The 22,269-nt window shown below is 39.0% G+C and overlaps 1 protein-coding gene across 1 annotated transcript in view; it reads right to left on the reverse strand.

Annotated features, from left to right (window-relative positions):
- The window catches only part of LOC133664288 (mitogen-activated protein kinase kinase kinase 20-like), a 77,344-nt gene that overhangs the window by 25,105 nt on the left and 29,970 nt on the right, over positions 1–22,269 (reverse strand). Inside the window, exons 2-3 of the mRNA XM_062068798.1 lie at positions 17,519–17,705; positions 15,249–15,336 (exon numbers count right to left, since the gene is read on the reverse strand). Of these exons, the coding sequence (XP_061924782.1) occupies positions 15,249–15,336; positions 17,519–17,677 (247 nt within the window). The 5' untranslated portion in view covers positions 17,678–17,705. The remainder of the gene's footprint in view (positions 1–15,248; positions 15,337–17,518; positions 17,706–22,269) is intronic.

The following is a 22,269-nucleotide window of genomic DNA, read 5'->3' on the forward strand; positions in this document are numbered from 1 at the left end:
CGTTTAATTGACCCCACAAATGTGATGCTCCAGAAACTCAATCTGCTCAAAGGAAGGTCAGTTTTGTAGCTTCTGTAACGAGCTAAACTGTTTTCAGATGTGTGAACATGATTGCACAAGGGTTTTCTAATCATCAATTAGCCTTTTGAGCCAATGAGCAAACACCATGTACCATTAGAACACTGGAGTGATAGTTGCTGGAAATGGGCCTCTATACACCTATGTAGATATTGCACCAAAAACCAGACATTTGCAGCTAGAATAGTCATTTACCACATTAGCAATGTATAGAGTGTATTTCTTTAAAGTTAAGACTAGTTTAAAGTTATCTTCATTGAAAAGTACAGTGCTTTTCCTTCAAAAATAAGGACATTTCAATGTGACCCCAAACTTTTGAACGTTAGTGTATATATATATATATATATATATATATATATATATATATATATATATATATATATATATATACACAGGTATATATATATATATATATATATATATATATATATATATATATATATATATATATATATATATATATATATGTATATATGTATGTATATATATATATGTATATATATATATATACATACATACATACATACATATATATATATATATATATATATATATATATATATATATATATACATACATACATACATACATACATACATACATATATATATATATATATATATATATATATATATATATATATATATATATACATACATACATACATACATATACATATATATATATATATATATATATATATATATATATATATATATATATATATATATATATATATATATATATATATATATATATATATATATATATCTTTGGGTGTCCCACGATTCGATTCAATATCGATTCTTGGGGTCACGATTCGATTCAAAATGAATTTTTTTCCAATTCAACAACGATTGTTTCCCTATTCAAAAGGATTCTCTATTCATTCAATACATAGGATTTCAGCAGGATCTACCCCAGTCTGCTGACATGCAAGCAGAGTAGTAGATTTTTGTAAAACGCTTTTATAATTGTAAAGGACAATATTTTATCAACTGATTGCAATTATGTAAATTTGTTTCAACTATTAAAAGAACCAAAAATATGACTTATTTTATCTTTGTGAAAATATTGGACACAGTGTGTTGTCCAGCTTATGAGATGCGATGCAAGTGTAAGCCACTGTGACACTATTGTTGTTGCTTTTTTTTTTTTTATAAATGTCTAATGATAATGTCAATGAGGGATTTTTAATCACTGCTATGTTGAAATTGTAACTAATATTGATACTGTTGTTGAGTTTGAGTTTGAGTTTGAGTTTATTTCGAACATGCAAGCATACAACATGATACATCACAATTTCCAGTTTCTCTTTTCAACATGTTCGAAAAGGAGTAGGAAGAAGCTGAGCTTATTTAATCCTACACCTTTTCTTTTACATAACAGTTGCTAAACTTTTTTGTTCATTTCCTGCTCTCAATTTATTCACAATGTACTCCATAAGTAATCACAATCAAAATAAATAGATAAATAATAATTGGTGACGTAAGTTACATTTCATATGATGAGATAAGTAAGATTATTTTGAGAGTGAAAGAATGGATGAATGTAAATTCAGAATGTTTATCATGGTTCTTCTTCTTTGTACTTTGTAAACACTTTAAGTTTGAAGAGTTTCTTGAAGTGGATCATATTAGTACATTGTTTGATTGCTTTGCTTAATCCATTCCATAATTTAATTCCACATACTGATATGCTGAAGGTCTTAAGTGTTGTACGTGCGTACAAATGTTTTAAATTACATTTTTCTCTAAGAATATATTTCTCCTCTTTTTTTGAGAAGAATTGTTGTATATTCTTGGGTAGCAGGTTATAGTTTGCTTTGTGTATAATTTTAGCTGTTTGCAAATTCACTATGTCGTGGAATTTCAGTATCTTTGACTCAATAAATAAAGGATTTGTATGTTCTCTATATCCAACATTATGTATTATTCTAACTGATCTTTTTTGTAACACAGTTAATGAATGAAGTGTACTTTTGTAATTATTTCCCCATATTTCTACACAGTAACTCAGATATGGTAACACTAGTGAGCAGTAGAGAATATGAAGTGATTTCTTGTCTAGAACATGTTTTGCTTTATTCATTATTGACGTGTTTCTTGCTACTTTATGTTGTATATTTTTTACGTGAGATTTCCAGTTCAATTTATCATCAATCATTATACCTAGAAATTTGGTTTCATTTACTCTTTCAATTACTTTTCCGTCTATTTGTATTTGTGTTTGACTTTCTCTTCTACTGTTACCAAATAGCATTATTTTAGTTTTACTGAGATTCAACGATAGTCTGTTTTTATCAAACCATCTTTTTAATTTGTTAATTTCTTCTGTTATTATTTGTATTATCTCCTGTGTGTTCTGTCCTGAACAAAACGCTGTTGTATCATCCGCAAATAGTACTAACTTTAAATCTTTTGTAACTTTACAAATGTCATTTATATAGAGATTGAATAATTTAGGTCCTAGTATTGATCCCTGAGGTACACCACAGGATATATTTAACGTTGTAGACGTGTGTTCGCCTAGCTTCACGTAGTGTTTCCTGTTCGTTAGATAACTTGTTATCCAGTTTAAGACTAACCCTCTGATGCCATATCGTTCTAGTTTTTTGATTAAAATATTGTGATTAATTGTGTCAAATGCTTTAGTTAGATCCATGAACACTGCTGCTGCACATTTTTTACTATCTATTGCATTGGTAATTTCTTCTGTAATTTCAATTAAAGCCATTGAAGTTGAAACATCAGCTCTGTATCCATATTGGTTCTCTTCGAGTATTCTATTTTTATTTATGAAACTCTCTAATCTGTTATTGAACAGTTTTTCAATGATTTTAGAAAATTGTGGAAGTAAAGAAACAGGTCTATAATTTGTAAATTGATGTTTGTCTCCAGTCTTATAAATTGGTGCAACTTTAGCTATTTCCATTTTGTTTGGAAATTTACCTGTTTGAAATGATAGGTTACTCATATACATTAATGGTCCTGAGATCTCTTCTATAACCTTTTTTATCGTTTCCATATCAATTCCGTTACAATCAGTTGAAGTCTTAGATTTACATTTTCTCACGATTGTAACTATTTCCTCCTGTGTCACATTACTGAGGAACATGGAGTTGGGATTTCGCTCTATGGTATCATTATAGTCCTCAATTGAAACAGGGTCTGGAATCCTTTCTTCCAATTTTGGTCCAATATTTACAAAATAATTATTGAAGCTTTCAACCACTTCCTTTATGTTGTCATTTTTTTTTATTTCCGTCTAAGAAGTATTGGGGGTAGTCCCTCTTAGTTCCATTTTTAATAATGCTATTAAGGATGCCCCATGTGGCTCTCATGTTAGTTTTGTTCCTGTCCAATAATTCACTGTAATATTCTTTTCTACATGATCGTAGTATGTCTGTTAACTTGTTTTTATACTTTTTGTACTTAATTTCTGCCTCTGTAGTTCTTTGTGCTATAAATTTTCTATATAGTGAATTCTTCTTCTTACAAGCATTTTTTAATCCTTTTGTCATTCATGGTTGATTATTCTTTCTCTGTTTATTACTGAGTTGTATCCATGGACAATGTTTGTCATAAAGTATTATGAACTTGTTTAAGAAATGCTCATATGCTTCATCAACCTCTTTTTCATTGTACACATTGTCCCAATCTTGCTTTTGTAGCTCAATTTTGAAGGCAATCATCCTCTTCTCTGTGCACAGTCTTCGAAATGTCCTTTTGTCTTCCATGTTCTTCTTGTAGTTTCCATCATATATTGTAAAAACTGGCAGATGATCACTAACGTCGGTTATAAGTAGACCACTTGTAGTGTTATTATCAAAATCATTGGTAAGAATATTATCAATAAGCGTGGCACTGTGTGCTGTGATTCTGCTTGGCTTTGTGATTTTAGGATATAAACTGATGCTGTACATTGTATCAATGAAGTCATCAATAGACCTTTGCTTGTTAGGGTTCAATAAGTCAATATTAAAGTCACCACATAAGAACATTATTCTTTGACCATTGTCCATGTAAGTAGCCTTGATCCATTCTTCAAATGTTTCTATACTTGACTTAGGTGATCTATATATACAACTGATGAAAATGTTTTTGCCTTTTTCCTGACATATTTCAATGGTTATACATTCTAAGATATTATCTATAGCAAATGACATGTTTTTTACCACTTTGTAGTTCAGGTTCTTCATCACGTACACAGCTACTCCTCCTCCATTTTTGTTGGTTCTGTTGATGTAGTTTAGTTCATATCCTTCCAGATCAAAATCTATTCCTTTTTTATCATCAATCCATGTTTCTGTGACAGCAATCACTTTGAAGGGTTCGTTGATGTGTTCCAAAAAAGTTCTTAATGTTGTTGTAATTTGCATACAAGCTTCTGCTATTAAAATGAATAATTGACTATTTGTTATCACATGTAATGTTGCTATTATATTGATCATCTGTATAATAAAAACAATTATTACTGATGTGGGAGAAAGCATTTGTATCTGGATCTATATCGTTTTCCAAATCCTGGTTTTTGTGATCTTTGTTGCAGAATTTTTTTAGTTCCACATTTTCTTGTTCAACAATCTTTGATGTTGTTTCAATAATCTCAATAAGTGTAGGTCAGGGGTCGGCAACCCGCGGCTCTAGAGCCGCATGCGGCTCTTTAGCGCCGCCCTAGTGGCTCTCTGGAGCTTTTTCAAAAATGTATGAAAAATGGAAAAAGATGAGGGGGAAAAAATATTTTTTTTGTTTTAATATGGTTTCTGTAGGAGGACAAACATGACACAAACCTCCCTAATTGTCATAAAGCACACTGTTTATATTAAACATTAGAAATGTCCGATAAAAGCTTTAAAATGTAATATCGGAGATTATCGGTATCGGTATTTTTATTATCGGTATCGTTTTTTTGTTGTTGTTGTTTTTTTTTTTTATTAAATCAACATAAAGAACACAAGATACACTTACAACAAAACAACAAAACCAACCCAAAAAACCTCCCTCCCCCATTCACACTCATTCACACAAAAGGGTTGTTTCTTTCTGTTATTAATATTCTGGTTCCTACATTATATATCAATATAGATCAATACAGTCTGCAAGGGATACAGTCCGTAAGCTCACATGATTGTGCGTGCTGCTGGTCCACTAATAGTACTAACCTTTAACAGTTAATTTTACTCATTTTCATTAATTACTAGTTTCAATGTAACTGTTTTTATATTGTTTTACTTTCTTTTTTATTCAAGAAAATGTTTTTAATTTATTTATCTTATTTTATTTTATAATTTTTTTTTAAAAGGACCTTATCTTCACCATGGTTGTCCAAATTAGGCATAATAATGTGTTAATTCCACGACTGTATATATCGGTATCGGTTGATAGCGGTATCGGTTGATATCGGTATCGGTAATTAAGAGTTGGACAATATCGGAATATCGGATATCAGCAAAAAGCCATAATCGGACATCCCTATTAAACATGCTTCACTGATTCGAGTATATGGCGAGCGCCGTTTTGTCCTACTAATTTGGCAGTCCTTGAACTCACCGTAGTTTGTTTACATGTACAACTTTCTCCGACTTTCTAGGATATGTTTTATGCCACTTCTTTTTCTGTCTCATTTTGTCCACCAAACTTTTAACGTCGTGCATGAATGCACAAAGGTGAGTTTTGTTGATGTTATTGACTTGTGTGGAGTGCTAATCAGACATATTTGGTCACTGCAAGCTAATCCATGCTAACATGCTATTTAGGCTAGCTATATGTACATATTGCATCATTATGCCTCATTTGTAGCTATATTTGAGCTCATTTAGTTTCCTTTAAGTCCTCTTAATTCACACTATCTGTATGTAATATGGCTTTTAATTTTTTGCGGCTCCAGACAGATTTGTTTTTGTATTTTTGGTCCAATATGGCTCTTTCAACATTTTGGGTTGCCGACCCCTGGTGTAGGTGGATGCAATCCTGAATGTAGGTCCTCTTGTTTAGTCGTCCCTTGGAACATAGTAGTGTCGATGCTGGGTGTTTGTTTTCTGTCAGAGTCCATTATCATCGTTGTTGTGGAAGCTGTTTCAACTTTAAAAATTGTCCAGGTCCTTGATGTCATGGACAACAATTACATTTGCTTCTGGACCTCCATTCAGCTTGATGTAGATTTTACAGTTGGCGCTCCAAGTTCCCTGGATTTTTCCCTCCTTTCTCAAGTCGCGTGCTTTCTTGGCGATTCCAGCATTATGTTTTGTGAGATGCTCATTCATGTACACATTTGTTCCCTTCAGCTTCTTTCCCTGTCTCAGCAGTGCCATTTTAGATTTTCTGTTTACGAGTTTCACAAGCACGACTGGAGTGGCGTTGTTGTTTCTTCCGTTCAGTGGGATGCATGTTTCGATGGTATTAATGTCAATTTCTTTTGATTGCAGAAAGTTGACCACTTGCTGTTCTGCTGAGACCATATCCATTTCATCTGGTTCACCTTCATTATTCACAGCTTTCGCATAGGATCTTGGTTTAATTCGGTACTCTGTCACGATGATATCATTCATTCGTTTGTCCTGATCCATTTCATCTATGATGTTCCTCAGCATGTTGTTGTCTTCTTGAAGGGTCTTCATTTGTTTGCCCATTTCAGTGGCTTCATTATTTCTTCTGTTGTTCTGAGATTGCAGATTTTCTATATTTTGCTGCAGACTTTTCACATCTTGTTTGTGTTCTGTTGTTACTTTTCTCAGATATTCTTTCATTTCTTCTTTCATTTCGTTAAGTTTTTGTAGTATCGCTTCTTGATTCCCATCATGTCCTGTGTCCAACCTCAAATCTTGTTCCCAGTTGTGTTCTGTATCAGCTGACCCCGAACGTTTCGGAATTTCAATCTTTCCTTTAACTTTTGGCATCGCGGCAGTCGCTGACGTCAGTGCCTCTTGTGTCTTCACGGCAGTTGCTTCTTTAGCGACTTGCGGCACTTTAACTTGTTTTTTCCAACAATTTCTTATCTTGCGCCGTTCAGAGATCAATTTGAGGTGTCAGCCTGTCAACTTATATCACTGCGACGTCGGAATCACTTTAAAACAGCTGTAAACTCGCCGTAGCTTTTGGTTGCTAGGCAACCGCTTTGAACTGCGCAAGGCGCCTTTGGCTTGAGGCTAACGGCTCTTCCAACTCGCCTTATTTCAGCGTATCAGTGACTCTCGACTGACCAAAATCAGATCGAAGATGCCAGGGTACTCTCCTGTGGCTGTGATCGCAAATCAGTGGTCCAAATCTTCAGATTTAACAAAAAACTCCGGTAGCAAAAGCGGAGCCTTTTCTTTTGCGTCCTTTCTCATTGATAGGAAGTGACGTTTTGTTGTTGATAATATTCATTTTTGTTTCACTACTTTTGGATTGTTCTGTGTCGTGTTTGTGTCTCCTCTCAATTGCTCTGTTTATTGCAGTTCTGAGTGTTGCTGGGTCGGGTTTGGTTTTGGAATTGAATTGCATTGTTATGGTATTGCTGTGTATTGTTTTGTTGGATTGATTAATTTAAAATAAATAAATAAATAAATAAAACATTTTTTTTTTAAATAATTAAAAATAAATAAAAAAATCAATTAAAAAAAAAAAAGAGAATCGATTCTGAATCGCACAACGTGAGAATCGCGATTCGAATTCAAATCGATTTTTCCCACACCCCTAATATATATATATATATATGCAACGCACAGGGCCAGTACCTTGTACGGCCCTGATGAGACGGAGGAGGACCCAGGCCCGGACACTCCCCACAGTGCCTGGAACCTCCAAGCACCTCCGGCGCAACCCCGGGCAGACCGTCGGAGGGGGGACGCGTGGCATGGAGCGCTACCTGGACACAAGTCAAGGGACTGATCACCCTCGGCTGGGTCGCCCGGGAGAGGGTGTTTGATTAAGACCCGAAACACCCTATGACCCCGGGAGAATCACTGATGATGTGTCCAGGTTGCACCATGAGGTGTATTATGAAACCATATATATATATATATATATATATATATATATATATATATATATATATATATATATATACATACAGTCGCGATCAAAAGTGTACATACACTTGTAAAGAACATAATGTCATGGCTGTCTTGAGTTTCCAATAATTTCTACAACTCTTATTTTTTGTGATAGAGTGATTGGAGCACATACTTGTTGGGTCACAAAAAATATTCATGAAGTTTGCTTCTTTTATGAATTTATTATGGGTCTACTGAAAATGTGAGCAAATCTGCTGGGTCAAAAGTATACATACAGCAATGTTAATATTTGCTTACATGTCCCTTGGCAAGTTTCACTGCAATAAGGCGCTTTTGGTAGCCATCCACAAGCTTCTGCTTGAATTTTTGACCACTCCTTTTGACTAAATTGGTGCAGTTCAGCTGAATGTGTTGGTTTTCTGACATGGACTTGTTTCTTCAGCATTGTCCACACGTTTAAGTCAGGACTTTGGGAAGGCCATTCTAAAACCTTCCTTCTAGCCTGATTTAGCCATTCCTTTACCACTTTTGACGTGTGTTTGGGGTCATTGTCCTGTTGGAACGCCCAACTGCGCCCAAGACCCAATCTCCAAGCTGATGATTTTAGCTTGTCCTGAAGAATTTGGAGGTACCGTATTTTTCGGAGTATAAATCGCTCCGGAGTATAAGTCGCACCTGCCGAAAATGCATAATAAAGATGAAAACACATATAAGTCGCACTGGAGTATAAGTCGCATTTTTTGGGGAAATTTATTTGATAAAAGCCAACACCAAGAATAGACATTTGAAAGGCAATTTAAAATAAATAAAGAATAGTGAACAACAGGCTGAATAAGTGTACGTTATATGAGGCATAAATAACCAACTGAGAACGTGCCTGTTATGTTAACGTAACATATTATGGTAAGAGTCATTCAAATAACTATAACATATAGAACATGCTATACGTTTACCAAACAATCTGTCACTCCTAATCGCTAAATCCCATGAAATCTTATACGTCTAGTCTCTTACGTGAATTAGCTAAATAATATTATTTGATATTTTACGGTAATGTGTTAATAATTTCACACATAAGTCGCTTCTGAGTATAAGTCGCACCCCCGGCCAAACTATGAAAAAAACTGTGATTTATAGTCCGAAAAATACGGTAATCCTCCTTTTTCATTGTCCCATTTAAAGCACCAGTTCCATTGGCAGCAAAACAGGCCCAGAGCATAACACTACCACCACCATGCTTGACGGTAGGTATAGTGATCCTGGGATTAAAGGCCTTACCTTTTCTCCTCCAAACATATTGCTGGGTATTGTGGCCAAACAGCTCCATTTTTGTTTAATCTGACCACAGAACTTTCCTCTAGAAGGTCTTATCTTTGTCAATGTGATGTCAGATGACACAAAAATTGAGCTGTTTGGCCACAATACCCAGCAATATATGCACCTTATAATCCGGTGCGCCTTATGTATGAAAATAGAACCGAATAGGGCCACTCATCAGCAGTGCATCTTATAATCCGGTGCGCCTTATGGTCTGGAAAATACGGTACATAAATGACACCTTACTGTTTATAATGTGAGCTGTAAACCACACTGGTATCACTCCATAGCATTGTCTTGTAGCTACATATTGACATCACTTAATTTTTGAACCTTGGGAAGGAAGAAAGTGACTATGAAGGACAGTGCTGAGAAGAAGAAGTGGATGATATTAATTGAATTAAAAAAATAAATAATCAAAAACATGAAAAGTGTGTTGCCAAGTAGGCGTAGCAATACGAGCATGTCACTGCTCTGCACCATACTGGAGCAGAATGAGTCTAACGGCAGCCTAAGTAGTGGACATTTATCAATGAAAATATGGAGAAACTGCTGATGGTGTGTTTGACAAAGAAGCAACTGGAAGGAGATATCGTAGAAGTCCACTCCCCAAAGTAAATGCTGTGCTTTATTATTAATTTATTTTATAAAATGACTGTAGTTGTCAGAATTACAATCTGTTGTATTGTTTTTCATACAATATTTGTTATTTAAAATTTTGTTTTGTAATTTAAAAGGGCTGTCCTGGGGGTGGAAAGGCAAGCACTAATTAAATTGATTTTTGAGTTAAGAGCTTCGTCACTCACAGCAGCGTGAGGTAACTCAAATGGGACCACACCAGTCACAAATGAGATACATTTTTATTTTATTTTTAATTTTTTAAATGCACTGTAGCACTTTGAGGTTGTTTGCTCAATGTAAAGTGCTTTTACAAATAAAATCTATTATTATTATTATTATTATTAAATCATAGTCATTGTTCACAAAAAAAAGTGGCCCGAAATCTGCTTAAAGATGTTATCAGGCTAATGCAAACAGAAGAGCGGGCTTGGAGTGATACCAGGGAGGGGGGCCCGTGTGACCCGGGGGACCATGCTTTATCAGTATCATGCAGCATCGTGTTTCGAACGCTGCTTCAAAAACACTACAAAACATTTTGAAGAAACTAGAATATAAAACATGTTTTCAGTTATTTCCCCTTTTTTTGTTAAGTACATAACTCCACGTGTTCATTCATAGTTTTGATGTGACAATCTACAATGTAAATAGTCATAAAAATGACTATTTACATTGTACGCCGTATGGGGAACGACGTGGCGCAGTTGGGAGAGTGGCCGTGCCAGCAACCTGAGGGTTCCTGGTTTGAGCCCCACCTTCTACCAACTTCGTCACGTCCGTTGTGTCCTTGAGCAAGACACTTCACCCTTGCTCCTGATGGGTGGTGGTTAGGGCCTTGCACGGCAGCTCCCGCCATCAGTGTGTGAATGTGTGTGTGAATGGGTGAATGTGGAAATAGTGTCAAAGCGCTTTGAGTACCTTGGAGGTAGAAAAGCGCTATACAAGTATAACCCATTTCCTATTTAGTTATTCTATGTTGTTAGTTGATCTATATTTCTTTCTATTTTGTTTTCTTTGATGTCATAAGGATACAATGTTATGCAGAGGTGTACTTATTACAATTTCATAGACAAGTTATACTCTATATATTTAAAATGATTTCTTCTTCCTAGGGGGCATACCAGAGAATATTTGAGAAGCACCGAGCTAATGGAGCAACATGAAAAGCTACCAAACTGGTAGTTGTGCTATCCTTGGATGAACCGACATTTTCCTTAGTCATGCACATGGCTGCAGGCAATCATCACCAACTACTCAGGTGAACACTGAGCTTTGGGGCATAGTTTAAACAAAAAAGTCAGTTAAACAACATTATAGGCGTGAACTATTGCTGTGTGTGTTGTGAAAATTAGCTGACATTACGCGGCAAGAGCCAATAAGCCCATACCTGCCCGTGTCTAAACTTTGCCCTGTCACTCACACGTGTCCACATTCCTTAGATAACAAGTACAAGAGGCGTATATAGTACAAACATTGTGCTTGTACCAACTGTCACACACATGGCTTTTTACTTTTTCTTCCGTGATGTCGAGCAACAGTCTAGCATAAAAGGTCCCACTGAAGAGTGAAGTGAAGTGAATTATATTTATATAGCGCTTTTTCTCTAGTGACTCAAAGCGCTTTACATAGTGAAACCCAATATCTAAGTTACATTTAAACCAGTGTGGGTGGCACTGGGAGCAGGTGGGTAAAGTGTCTTGCCCAAGGACACAACAGCAGTAACTAGGATGGCGGAAGCGGGGATCGAACCTGCAACCCTCAAGTTGCTGGCACGGCCACTCTACCAACCAAGCTATACCGAGCACCTTTGCCCGCTGTCAACTGCCACCAAGTGTAAACGCGCCCAGCCAAGTCGCACTGGAAGGCAGGGAGAAAAGTGAGAAAAGCCGGCAAAAGTCAGAAAAATTTTCAAAAATCACACCCGAGTTCGAGTCCCACGAGTCCCGCCGCCGGCCGCACAAGTCCCGGGATGCCCAAAATGTCCAACACGCGCCCAGCCAAGTCGCACTGGAAGGCGGGGAGAAAAGTGAGAAAAGTTGGCAAAAGTCAGAAAAATGGTCAAAAATCACACCCGGGTTCGAGTCCCACAAGTCCCGCCGCCGGCCGCACAAGTCCCGGGATGCCCAAAATGTCCAAAACGCACACAGCCAAGTCGCACTGGAAGGCGGGGAGAAAAGTGAGAAAAGTTAGCAAAAGTCGGAAAACTGGTCAAAAATCACACCCGGGTTCTAATCCCACCAGTCTCGCCGCCGGCCGCAAAAGTCCCAAAATGCCCAAAGTGTCCAAAACGCACCCAGCAAAGTCCCAAGGGAAGTGGGGGAGAAAAGTGACAAAAGTCGGCAAAAGTCCCAAAAATGTTCAAAAATCACACCGGGTTCGAGTCCCACAAGTCCCGAAAAAAGTCCCAAACATGTTCAAAAATCACACCCGGGGTTCGAGTCCCACAAGTCCCGCCGCCGGCCGCACAAGTTCCAGGATGCCCAAAATATCCAAAACGCACCCATCCAAGTCGTACTGGAAGGCTGGGAGAAAAGTGAGAAAAGTCGGCAAAAGTCAGAAAAATTGTCAAAAATCCCACCCGGGTTCGAGTCCCACGAGTCCCGCCGCCGGCTGCGCAAGTCTCGAAATTCCCAAAGTGTCCTAAACGCACCCAGCAAAGTCCGAAGGGAAGTGGGGGAAAAAAGTGACAAGAGTCGGCAAGTGTCCCAAAAATTTTCAAAAATCACACCCGGGTTCGAGTCCCACAAGTCCAGGCAAATGTCCAGAAAATTTTCAAAAATCACACCCAGGTTCGAGTGCCACAAGTCCCGCCGCCGGCCGCACAAGTCCCGGGATGCCCAAAATGTCCAAAACGCGCCCAGCCAAGTCGCACTGGAAGGCAGGGAGAAAAGTGAGAAAAGTCGGCAAAAGTCAGAAAAATGGTCAAAAATCACACCCGGGTTCGAGTCCCACGAGTCCTGCCGCCGGCGTTCTTGGGCTCTATGCGGCAGCCATAAACAGAGAGACTAGAAGATCAAGCACATATTAGCTGTCGCTGCTGTAAGTCAACACAGGAAATTGGCAAAGACACTCTGTAAACATTTTGCTGTTTCTGCTGGTAATTGGATTCTACCTTGTGTAAACACTGACACCCACCAGCTACTTGGCCAAAAACACGTCGCAAGCTGGACGCCATTGCAGCTTCTCATTCTCATTCGCTCCACATTTGATAACCATCTAATAGGCCAGACCTGGGCAAATTAAGCCCCGGGGGCCACATGAGGCCCCTTAAGCTTTTCAATCTGGCCCGCCGGACATTCCCAAATCATTTTTTTAGATGTTTAAGATGTAAAGTGTAGCTGCCATTATGATGTGCAGTGGTGTTTTATAATGACTGTAAGTCTTCAACTATACTAAGTCTTTCATCTAATTAGTTACTATGGTCATCTAATGAGTTACTATGGTCATCTAATTAGTTACTATGGTCATCTAATGAGTTACTATGGTCATCTAATGAGTTACTATGGTAATATAATTAGTTACTATGGTCATCTAATTAGTTACTGTGGTGATATGATTAGCTACCATGGTCATCTAATTCAGTCGTCCCCAACCACCGGGCCACCGATTGGTACCGTGCCGCGCAAGAAATTTAAAAAAAAATAAATTTAAAAAAATGTTTTTAAATTAAATCAACATAAAAAACACAATATATACATATTGTATATGTGTATGTCAATATAGATCAATACAGTCTGCAAGGATACAGTCCGTAAGCACACATGATTGTATTTCTTTATGGAAAAAATAAATAAATAAAAAAAAAATCAGTTCCCAAACCTTTACTGAGTGTTGTTCAAAGGAAAGGCCATGTAACACAGTGGTAAAAATGCCTTTTTTGCAATGTGTTGCTGCCATTAAATTCTAAGTTAATGATGATTTGCAAAAACAAATTAAGTTTCTCAGTTGGAACATTAAATATCTTGTCTTTGCAGTCTACTCAAAAAGGCCCAAAACATCATAAGGGACCCATCTCACCCTGGACATACACTACCATTCAAAAGTTTGGGGTCACCCAAACAATTTTGTGGAATAGCCTTCATTTCTAAGAACAAGAATAGACTGTCGAGTTTCAGATGAAAGTTCTCTTTTTCTGGCCATTTTGAGCGTTTAATTGACCCCACAAATGTGATGCTCCAGAAACTCAATCTGCTCAAAGGAAGGTCAGTTTTGTAGCTTCTGTAATGAGCTAAACTGTTTTCAGATGTGTGAACATGATTGCAAAAGGGTTTTCTAATCATCAATTAGCCTTCTGAGCCAATGAGCAAACACATTGTACCATTAGAACACTGGAGTGATAGTTGCTGGAAATGGGCCTCTATACACCTATGTAGATATTGCACCAAAAACCAGACATTTGCAGCTAGAATAGTCATTTACCACATTAGCAATGTATAGAGTGTATTTCTTTAAAGTTAAGACTAGTCTAAAGTTATCTTCATTGAAAAGTACAGTGCTTTTCCTTAAAAAATAAGGACATTTCAATGTGACCCCAAACTTTTGAACGGTAGTGTAAACTTGTTGAACTGCTGCCCTCGGGCAGGAGATACAGGACAATAAAATGCCTGACAAACCGATTTAAGAACACTTTTTACCCGAGAGCAATAGTGTCGCTGAACACAAGACAATAATGACTGTGCATGTGAGCTGTGTGCTTGGTATTTTTATGTATTTTTATCAATTTATCTATGTTTTTATCTTTTTATGTGTTATTATGAATTTGAACTAAATTAGTTTTGCATACAATTTTGTTTCTACAATGACACTAAATATATATTCTATTCTATTCTATTCAATTGAATATAAGTTGAAAAGGATTTGCAAATCAGTGTATTCTCTTTGTATTTACCATTTACACAATGTGCCAACTTCACTGCTTTTGGGTTTTGTATAATCACAGTTTATCAATAAACTGCATCAAGGTATGTTACATCCCCATTATCAATTTATTTTCACATTAGTCTGACATTTCGTCAGTGAGATTTACTATGAAGACGGTGATGATCAAAAATGAATAAATAATGATATTAGCCGCAGTTTATATATGTGCACACAGGAGAAAACATCCTAATGCTACTATGGCAACCCAGAAAATTGCTCAATGCCTGTGACTCATGCAAAAAAGATTTCTCCACACGGTCCAGGTTGCACACGGATGGTTGTACACATGCTCAATATCTTGGTGGGAAAAAAATCATACCCGTAACGATTCCATAGTTGGGAGCCTCAACGATGGCGCCATAAAACTGGATAATGTTGCGGTGGCTGAGGACGCTCAGGATTTCCGCCTGAAAGCGAGACACACAAAAAGTTAAAAGTACCAATGATTGTCACACACACAAAATTATTCTCTGCATTTGACCCATCACCCTTGATCACCCCCTGGGAGGTCAGGTGATCATTTTTGGTGATTTAACCCCCAATTCCAACCCCTGATGCTGAGTGCCAAGCAGGGAGGTAATGGCTCCCATTTTTATAGTCTTTGGTATGACTCGGCCGGGGTTTGAATTCACAACCTAACCATTTCAGGGCAGACACTCTAACCACTAGGCCACTGAGTAGACTGAGTGTTTGAATTACTTGTCTAAAGGCCTACTGAAACCCACTACTACCGACCACGCAGTCTGATAGTTTATATATCAATGATGAAATCTTAACATTGCAACACATGCCAATACGGCCGGGTTAACTTATAAAGTGCAATTTTAAATTTCCCGGCAAACTTCTGGCTGAAAACATTTCGATATGATGACGTTTGCGCGTGACGTCAACGGTTGAAGCGGAAGTATTCGGAGCCCATTGAATCCAATACAAAAAGCTCTGTTTTCATCTCAAAATTCCACCGTTTTCTGGACATCTGTGTTGGTGAATCTTTTGCAATTTGTTTAATGAACAATGGAGACTGCAAAGAAGAAAGTTGTATGTGGGATCGGTGTATTAGCGGCGGACTACAGCAACACAACCAGGAGGACTTTGAGATGGATAGCAGACGCGCTAGCCACCTAACTTACCTTGACTTCCTCCGTCTACGGGCCGCCGACCGCACCGATGATCGGGTGAAGTCCTTCGTCGTACCGTCGATCGCTGGAACGCAGGTGAGCACGGGTCGTGATGAGCAGATGAGAGCTGGGGTAGGTGCAGAGCTAATGTTTTTAGCATAGCTCTGTCGAGGTTCCGTAGCTAAGTTAGCTTCAATGGCGTCATTAGCAACAGCATTGCTAAGCTTTGCCAAGCTGGAAAGCATTAACCGTGTAGTTACATGTTCAGAGTTTGGTAGTATTGTTGATCTTCTGTCTATCCTTCCAGTCAGGGACTTATTTGTTTTGTTTCTATATGCAGTTAAGCCCGATGCTATCACGTTAGCTCAGTAGCTAAAGAGCTTCACCGATGTATTGTCGTGGAGATAAAAGTCACTGTGAATGTCCATTTCGCGTTCTCGACTCTCATTTTCAGGAGGATATAGTATCCGAGGTGGTTTAAAATACAAATCCGTGATCCACAATAGAAAAAAGGAGAGAGTGTGGAATCCAATGAGCCCTTGTACCTAAGTTACGGTCAGAGCGAAAAAAGATACGTTCTGCACTGCACGTTAGTCCTTCACTTTCACGTTCCTCATCCACAAATCTTTCATCCTCGCTCAAATTAATGGGGTAATCGTCGCATTCTCGGTCCGAATCTCTCTCGCTGCTGGTGTAAACAATAGGAAAATGTGAGCAGTCCTTCCTCCGGTGTCGTCACGCTACTTCCGGTAGGGGCAAGGCTTTTTCTTATCAGAGACCAAAAGTTGCGAACTTTATCGTCGTTGTTCTATAGTAAATCCTTTCAGCAAAAATATGGCAATATCGCGAAATGATCAAATATGCCACGTAGAATGGATCTGCTATCCCCGTTTAAAAAAAAAAAGTCATTTCAGTAGGCCTCTAAAAGACAAGTAATTCACGTATAACTGAGGCTGGAGATGTAAAAATGCAATAACGTGCAATTATGAGTGTGTTCATTGAACAATGTGTTTATTACTTGTACTATGATAGTGTCATATTTGATGGTAGTTACTAGAGTGAACATAATGCAAGTAAAAACACTGTCATTAAACCCACAATTGCGTCCAAGCGAAAAGATGACATTTGTATTTTGCAGCAGCGTGATCCCTATTCTGAATACACTGTCAGTGGCCAACAAATGAAGCTTTAATTGACTAGAAAGATTTCAAAGATAAGATATTTTGGTCTTAAAGACAATGGGCCTGTAACGGGAAAGGGGGCTTCGGGGCTAATCTGTGTGCCAAACCAAGTAATGTTTCTTTTGCGACAGCACTGTGGTGGTGGGGGAGTATAATGACCATGAGTGATGTGTGCACCAGTCACCACATCCCACTAAATGGGCTGGCAATTAGGATGATTACTAAAGTGACAATTAAAAAAAAAAAAAAAAAAAGTACATGAAAAGCCCAGGGGCAATTATGACTCCCACCTCGTTCTCAATCCTGAGCAGCTTTTTCACCGCCACCTCTTTGTCCTGGCTGATCCATCTGGCCCTGTACACGCTTCCGAAGCTGCCGCCGCCACAGTTCTCGAAGAAGTGGATGTCATCGAAGTTGATTTGCACAAAGGAGCCGCTATGAGACGACATCTCATTCTGACACTCAGTGCCGCCGTTTCTGGGAGAGAGAAAAACGAATCACAATGACAAAAGGTGGAATTATGCTTCCGTTTTTTTTTAAAACTTGTTTTGTGTCAAGTGTTTTCGATTGAGCATGAAAACTGCTTTCTAAACAAAACGATCACAATGTATTGCAAAGGACATCTACTATTCTATCTCCATGGAGACGGGGGGGCACAGATTCCGTGACCACAGATGATGTGCTAGCTGTCCAAAGTCGGGACCCAGGGTGGACCACTCATCTGTGCATCAGTTGATGACGTCTCTGCACTGCTGACCTGTCTTCACTCAAGATGATCTCCTGCTGGCCCCACTATGGACTGGACTCTCACTATTATGTTAGATCCACTATGGACTGGACTCTCACTATTATGTTGGATCCACTATGGACTGGACTCTCACTATTATGTTAGATCCACTATGGACTGGACTCTCACACTTATATGTTGGATCCACTATGGACTGGACTCTCAATATTATGCTAGATCCACTATGGACTGGACTCTCACTATTATGTTAGATCCACTATGGACTGGACTCTCACTATTATGTTAGATCCACTATGGACTGGACTCTTACAATATTATGTTAGATCCACTATGGACCGGACTCTCACACTATTATGTTGGATCCACTATGGACTGGACTCTCACTATTATGTTATATCCACTATGGACTGGACTCTCACTATTATGTTAGATCCACTATGGACTAGACTCTCACTATTATGTTAGAGCCACTATGGACTGGACTCTCACTATTATGTTAGATCCACTATGGACTGGACTCTCACTATTATGTTAGATCCACTATGGACTGGACTCTCACACTTATATGTTGGATCCACTATGGACTGGACTCTCAATATTATGCTAGATCCACTATGGACTGGACTCTCACTATTATGTTAGATCCACTATGGACTGGACTCTCACTATTATGTTAGATCCACTATGGACTGGACTCTTACAATATTATCTCACACTATTATGTTGGATCCACTATGGACTGGACTCTCACTATTATGTTATATCCACTATGGACTGGACTCTCACTATTATGTTAGATCCACTATGGACTGGACTCTCACTATTATGTTAGATCCACTATGGACTGGACTCTCACACTATTATGTTGGATCCACTATGGACTGGACTCTCACTATTATGCTAGATCCACTATGGACTGGACTCTCACTATTATGTTAGATCCACTATGGACTGGACTCTCACTATTATGTTAGATCCACTATGGACTGGACTCTCACACTTATATGTTGGATCCACTATGGACTGGACTCTCACTATTATGCTAGATCCACTATGGACTGGACTCTCACTATTATGTTAGATCCACTATGGACTGGACTCTTACACTATTATGTTAGATCCACTATGGACTGGACTCTCACACTATTATGTTGGATCCACTATGGACTGGACTCTCACTATTATGTTATATCCACTATGGACTGGACTCTCACTATTATGTTAGATCCACTATGGACTGGACTCTCACTATTATGTTAGATCCACTATGGACTGGACTCTCACACTATTATGTTGGATCCACTATGGACTGGACTCTCACTATTATGCTAGATCCACTATGGACTGGACTCTCACTATTATGTTAGATCCACTATGGACTGGACTCTCACTATTATGTTAGATCCACTATGGACTGGACTCTCACACTTATATGTTGGATCCACTATGGACTGGACTCTCACTATTATGCTAGATCCACTATGGACTGGACTCTCACTATTATGTTAGATCCACTATGGACTGGACTCTTACACTATTATGTTAGATCCACTATGGACTGGACTCTCACACTATTATGTTGGATCCACTATGGACTGGACTCTCACTATTATGTTATATCCACTATGGACTGGACTCCCACTATTATGTTAGATCCACTATGGACTGGACTCTCACTATTATGTTAGATCCACTATGGACTGGACTCCCACTATTATGTTAGATCCACTATGGACTGGACTCTCACTATTATGTTAGATCCACTATGGACAGGACTCTCACACTATTATGTTGGATCCACTATGGACTGGACTCTCACTATTATGCTAGATCCACTATGGACTGGACTCTCACAATATTATGTTAGATCCACTATGGACTGGACTCTCACTATTATGTTAGATCCACTATGGACTGGACTCTCACACTGTTATGTTGGATCCACTATGGACTGGACTCTCACTATTATGCTAGATCCACTATGGACTGGACTCTCACAATATTATGTTGGATCCACTATGGACTGGACTCTCACTATTATGTTAGATCCACTATGGACTGGACTCTCACACTGTTATGTTGGATCCACTATGGACTGGACTCTCACTATTATGCTAGATCCACTATGGACTGGACTCTCACAATATTATGCTACATCCACTATGGACTGGACTCTCACTATTATGCTAGATCCACTATGGACTGGACTCTCACAATATTATTCTAGATCTACTATGGACTGGACTCTCACACTATTATGTTAGATCCACTATGGACTGGACTCTCACAATATTATGTTAGATCCACTATGGACTGGACTCTCACACTATTATGTTAGATCCACTATGGACTGGACTCTTACACTATTATGTTAGATCCACTATGGACTGGACTCTCACAATATTATGTTAGATCCACTATGGACTGGAATCTCACACTATTATGTTAGATTCACTATGGACTGGACTCTTACACTATTGTGTTAGATCCACTATGGACTGGACTCTCACTATTATGCTAGATCCACTATGGACTGGACTCTCTCACTATTATGCTAGAGCCACTATGGACTGGACTCTCACAATATTATGTTAGATCCACTATGGACTGGACTCTCACACTATTGTGTTAGATCCACTATGGAATGGACTCTCACACCTTTATGTTAGATCCACTATGGACTGGACTCTCACACTATTATGTTAGATCCACTATGGACTGGACTCTCACACTATTATGTTACATCCACTATGAACAGGACTCACAATATTACGGGGCGGTATTGCTCGGTTGATAGAGTGGTCGTGCCAGCAACTTGAGGGTTCCAGGTTCGATCCCCGCTTCCGCCATCCTAGTCACTGCCGTTGTGTCGTTGGGCAAGACACTTTACCCACCTGCTCCCAGTGCCACCCACACTGGTTTAAATGTAACTTAGATATTGGGTTTCACTATGTAAAAGCGCTTTGAGTCACTAGACAAAAGCGCTATATAAATATAATTCACTTCACGTTGTGGCTTGTGCAGCCCTTTGAGACAGTCATGATTTAGGGTTATATAAGTAAACATTGATTGATTGATTGATATTTTTTCCCAAATAAGAAAGTTAAAAGAAGTTGAGCCCATACAACATTTTCATGAAGGATCTCAACAGTGAGCATCAAATAATTAGTTCTGTTACGACCCGTGAAGCCAGTTCCTTCTTTGTTTTGTTTTTTGGGTGTTTTTCTGGGTTTTTGGTTCACTTTCTGTCTTGCACTCTTATGTTTTCCACTTTCTGTTCTTTTGGTGTTTCCTGCCGTAGCTCCACCGACGCCACTTAGCACTGTCGTCATTCACCTGGGGGTGATTAGTGATGATGTTTTTCATCTGTTTCTTAGATTCTTCAAACCGGTTTAACTCCCATGTTGGTGTGGGATCATTGTATTGTTTGTCAAAGGAACTATCATGGTTAGTAGCTTTTTTTACGCACGCATTTGTTGTTAGCTCTGTTAATCTAATTTGCATGCACAGTTTTCCTGTGCTTGTTTTGTGCATATCCCTGTTGCACTCTACCTTGGATTTTGTACTTTTGGACATGAAACATTCTTTAAGCTGCAAATTGTCTGCTGTCTTCTGTCTTTTTTGGCTACAACCAACATTCCAAACAGAATGATCTTACCAACAAGTATCGGTGCGATTAATACACACCTTGCCTCTGTGTCATCCATGGCTCAGACCCGTCTCAACCCGATACAACCAACACCACCTCTCTGTGCACGCCGACGCAAGCAAAAGCCGACTGAAGCGGCGTTCATATGCGGACCCCCCTCCACACCAGACCCTGTCACCGACAGCTGATCCCAGCCCCTCGTCGTCAAACCCTGACGATGGTAACTCCATTCATCATTTCCCCAACCAGTTCATTTCTTGTGCTGTGAGCCGGTGTACCCCAGGCCAGACCACAACCACTCCACGGTCTTCCAAGGCTCCCACACGTCCTGTTTCCCCGCCAATACCGGCATGGTCAGCTGTGCGACAGCGGATCAACAGCGACTTCCACCAAAACTGCCGCCTGCTGCTTCACCAGCAGGGGCGCCTCCAGCTCTGCGTCCAGCCGGGCCGCAGCCGCTAACGCTACGTCCAGCGAGACCGTCTCTACCTGCTCTTCCTGTGGGTCAGCCGCTGACGCCACCTCCAGTGCCGCTTCCATTCTCTCTTCCAGTGGGTCTTCCAACTACGCCACCTTCGCCTCTAGACCAGCAGCCTGTTCGACATCCTGCTCGACCTTCGGGTCGGCTTCCTGCTCAGCTTCCA

The sequence above is a fragment of the Entelurus aequoreus genome, linkage group LG14 (genome assembly GCF_033978785.1).
Source record: "Entelurus aequoreus isolate RoL-2023_Sb linkage group LG14, RoL_Eaeq_v1.1, whole genome shotgun sequence".
NCBI classification, from domain to species: domain Eukaryota; kingdom Metazoa; phylum Chordata; class Actinopteri; order Syngnathiformes; family Syngnathidae; genus Entelurus; species Entelurus aequoreus.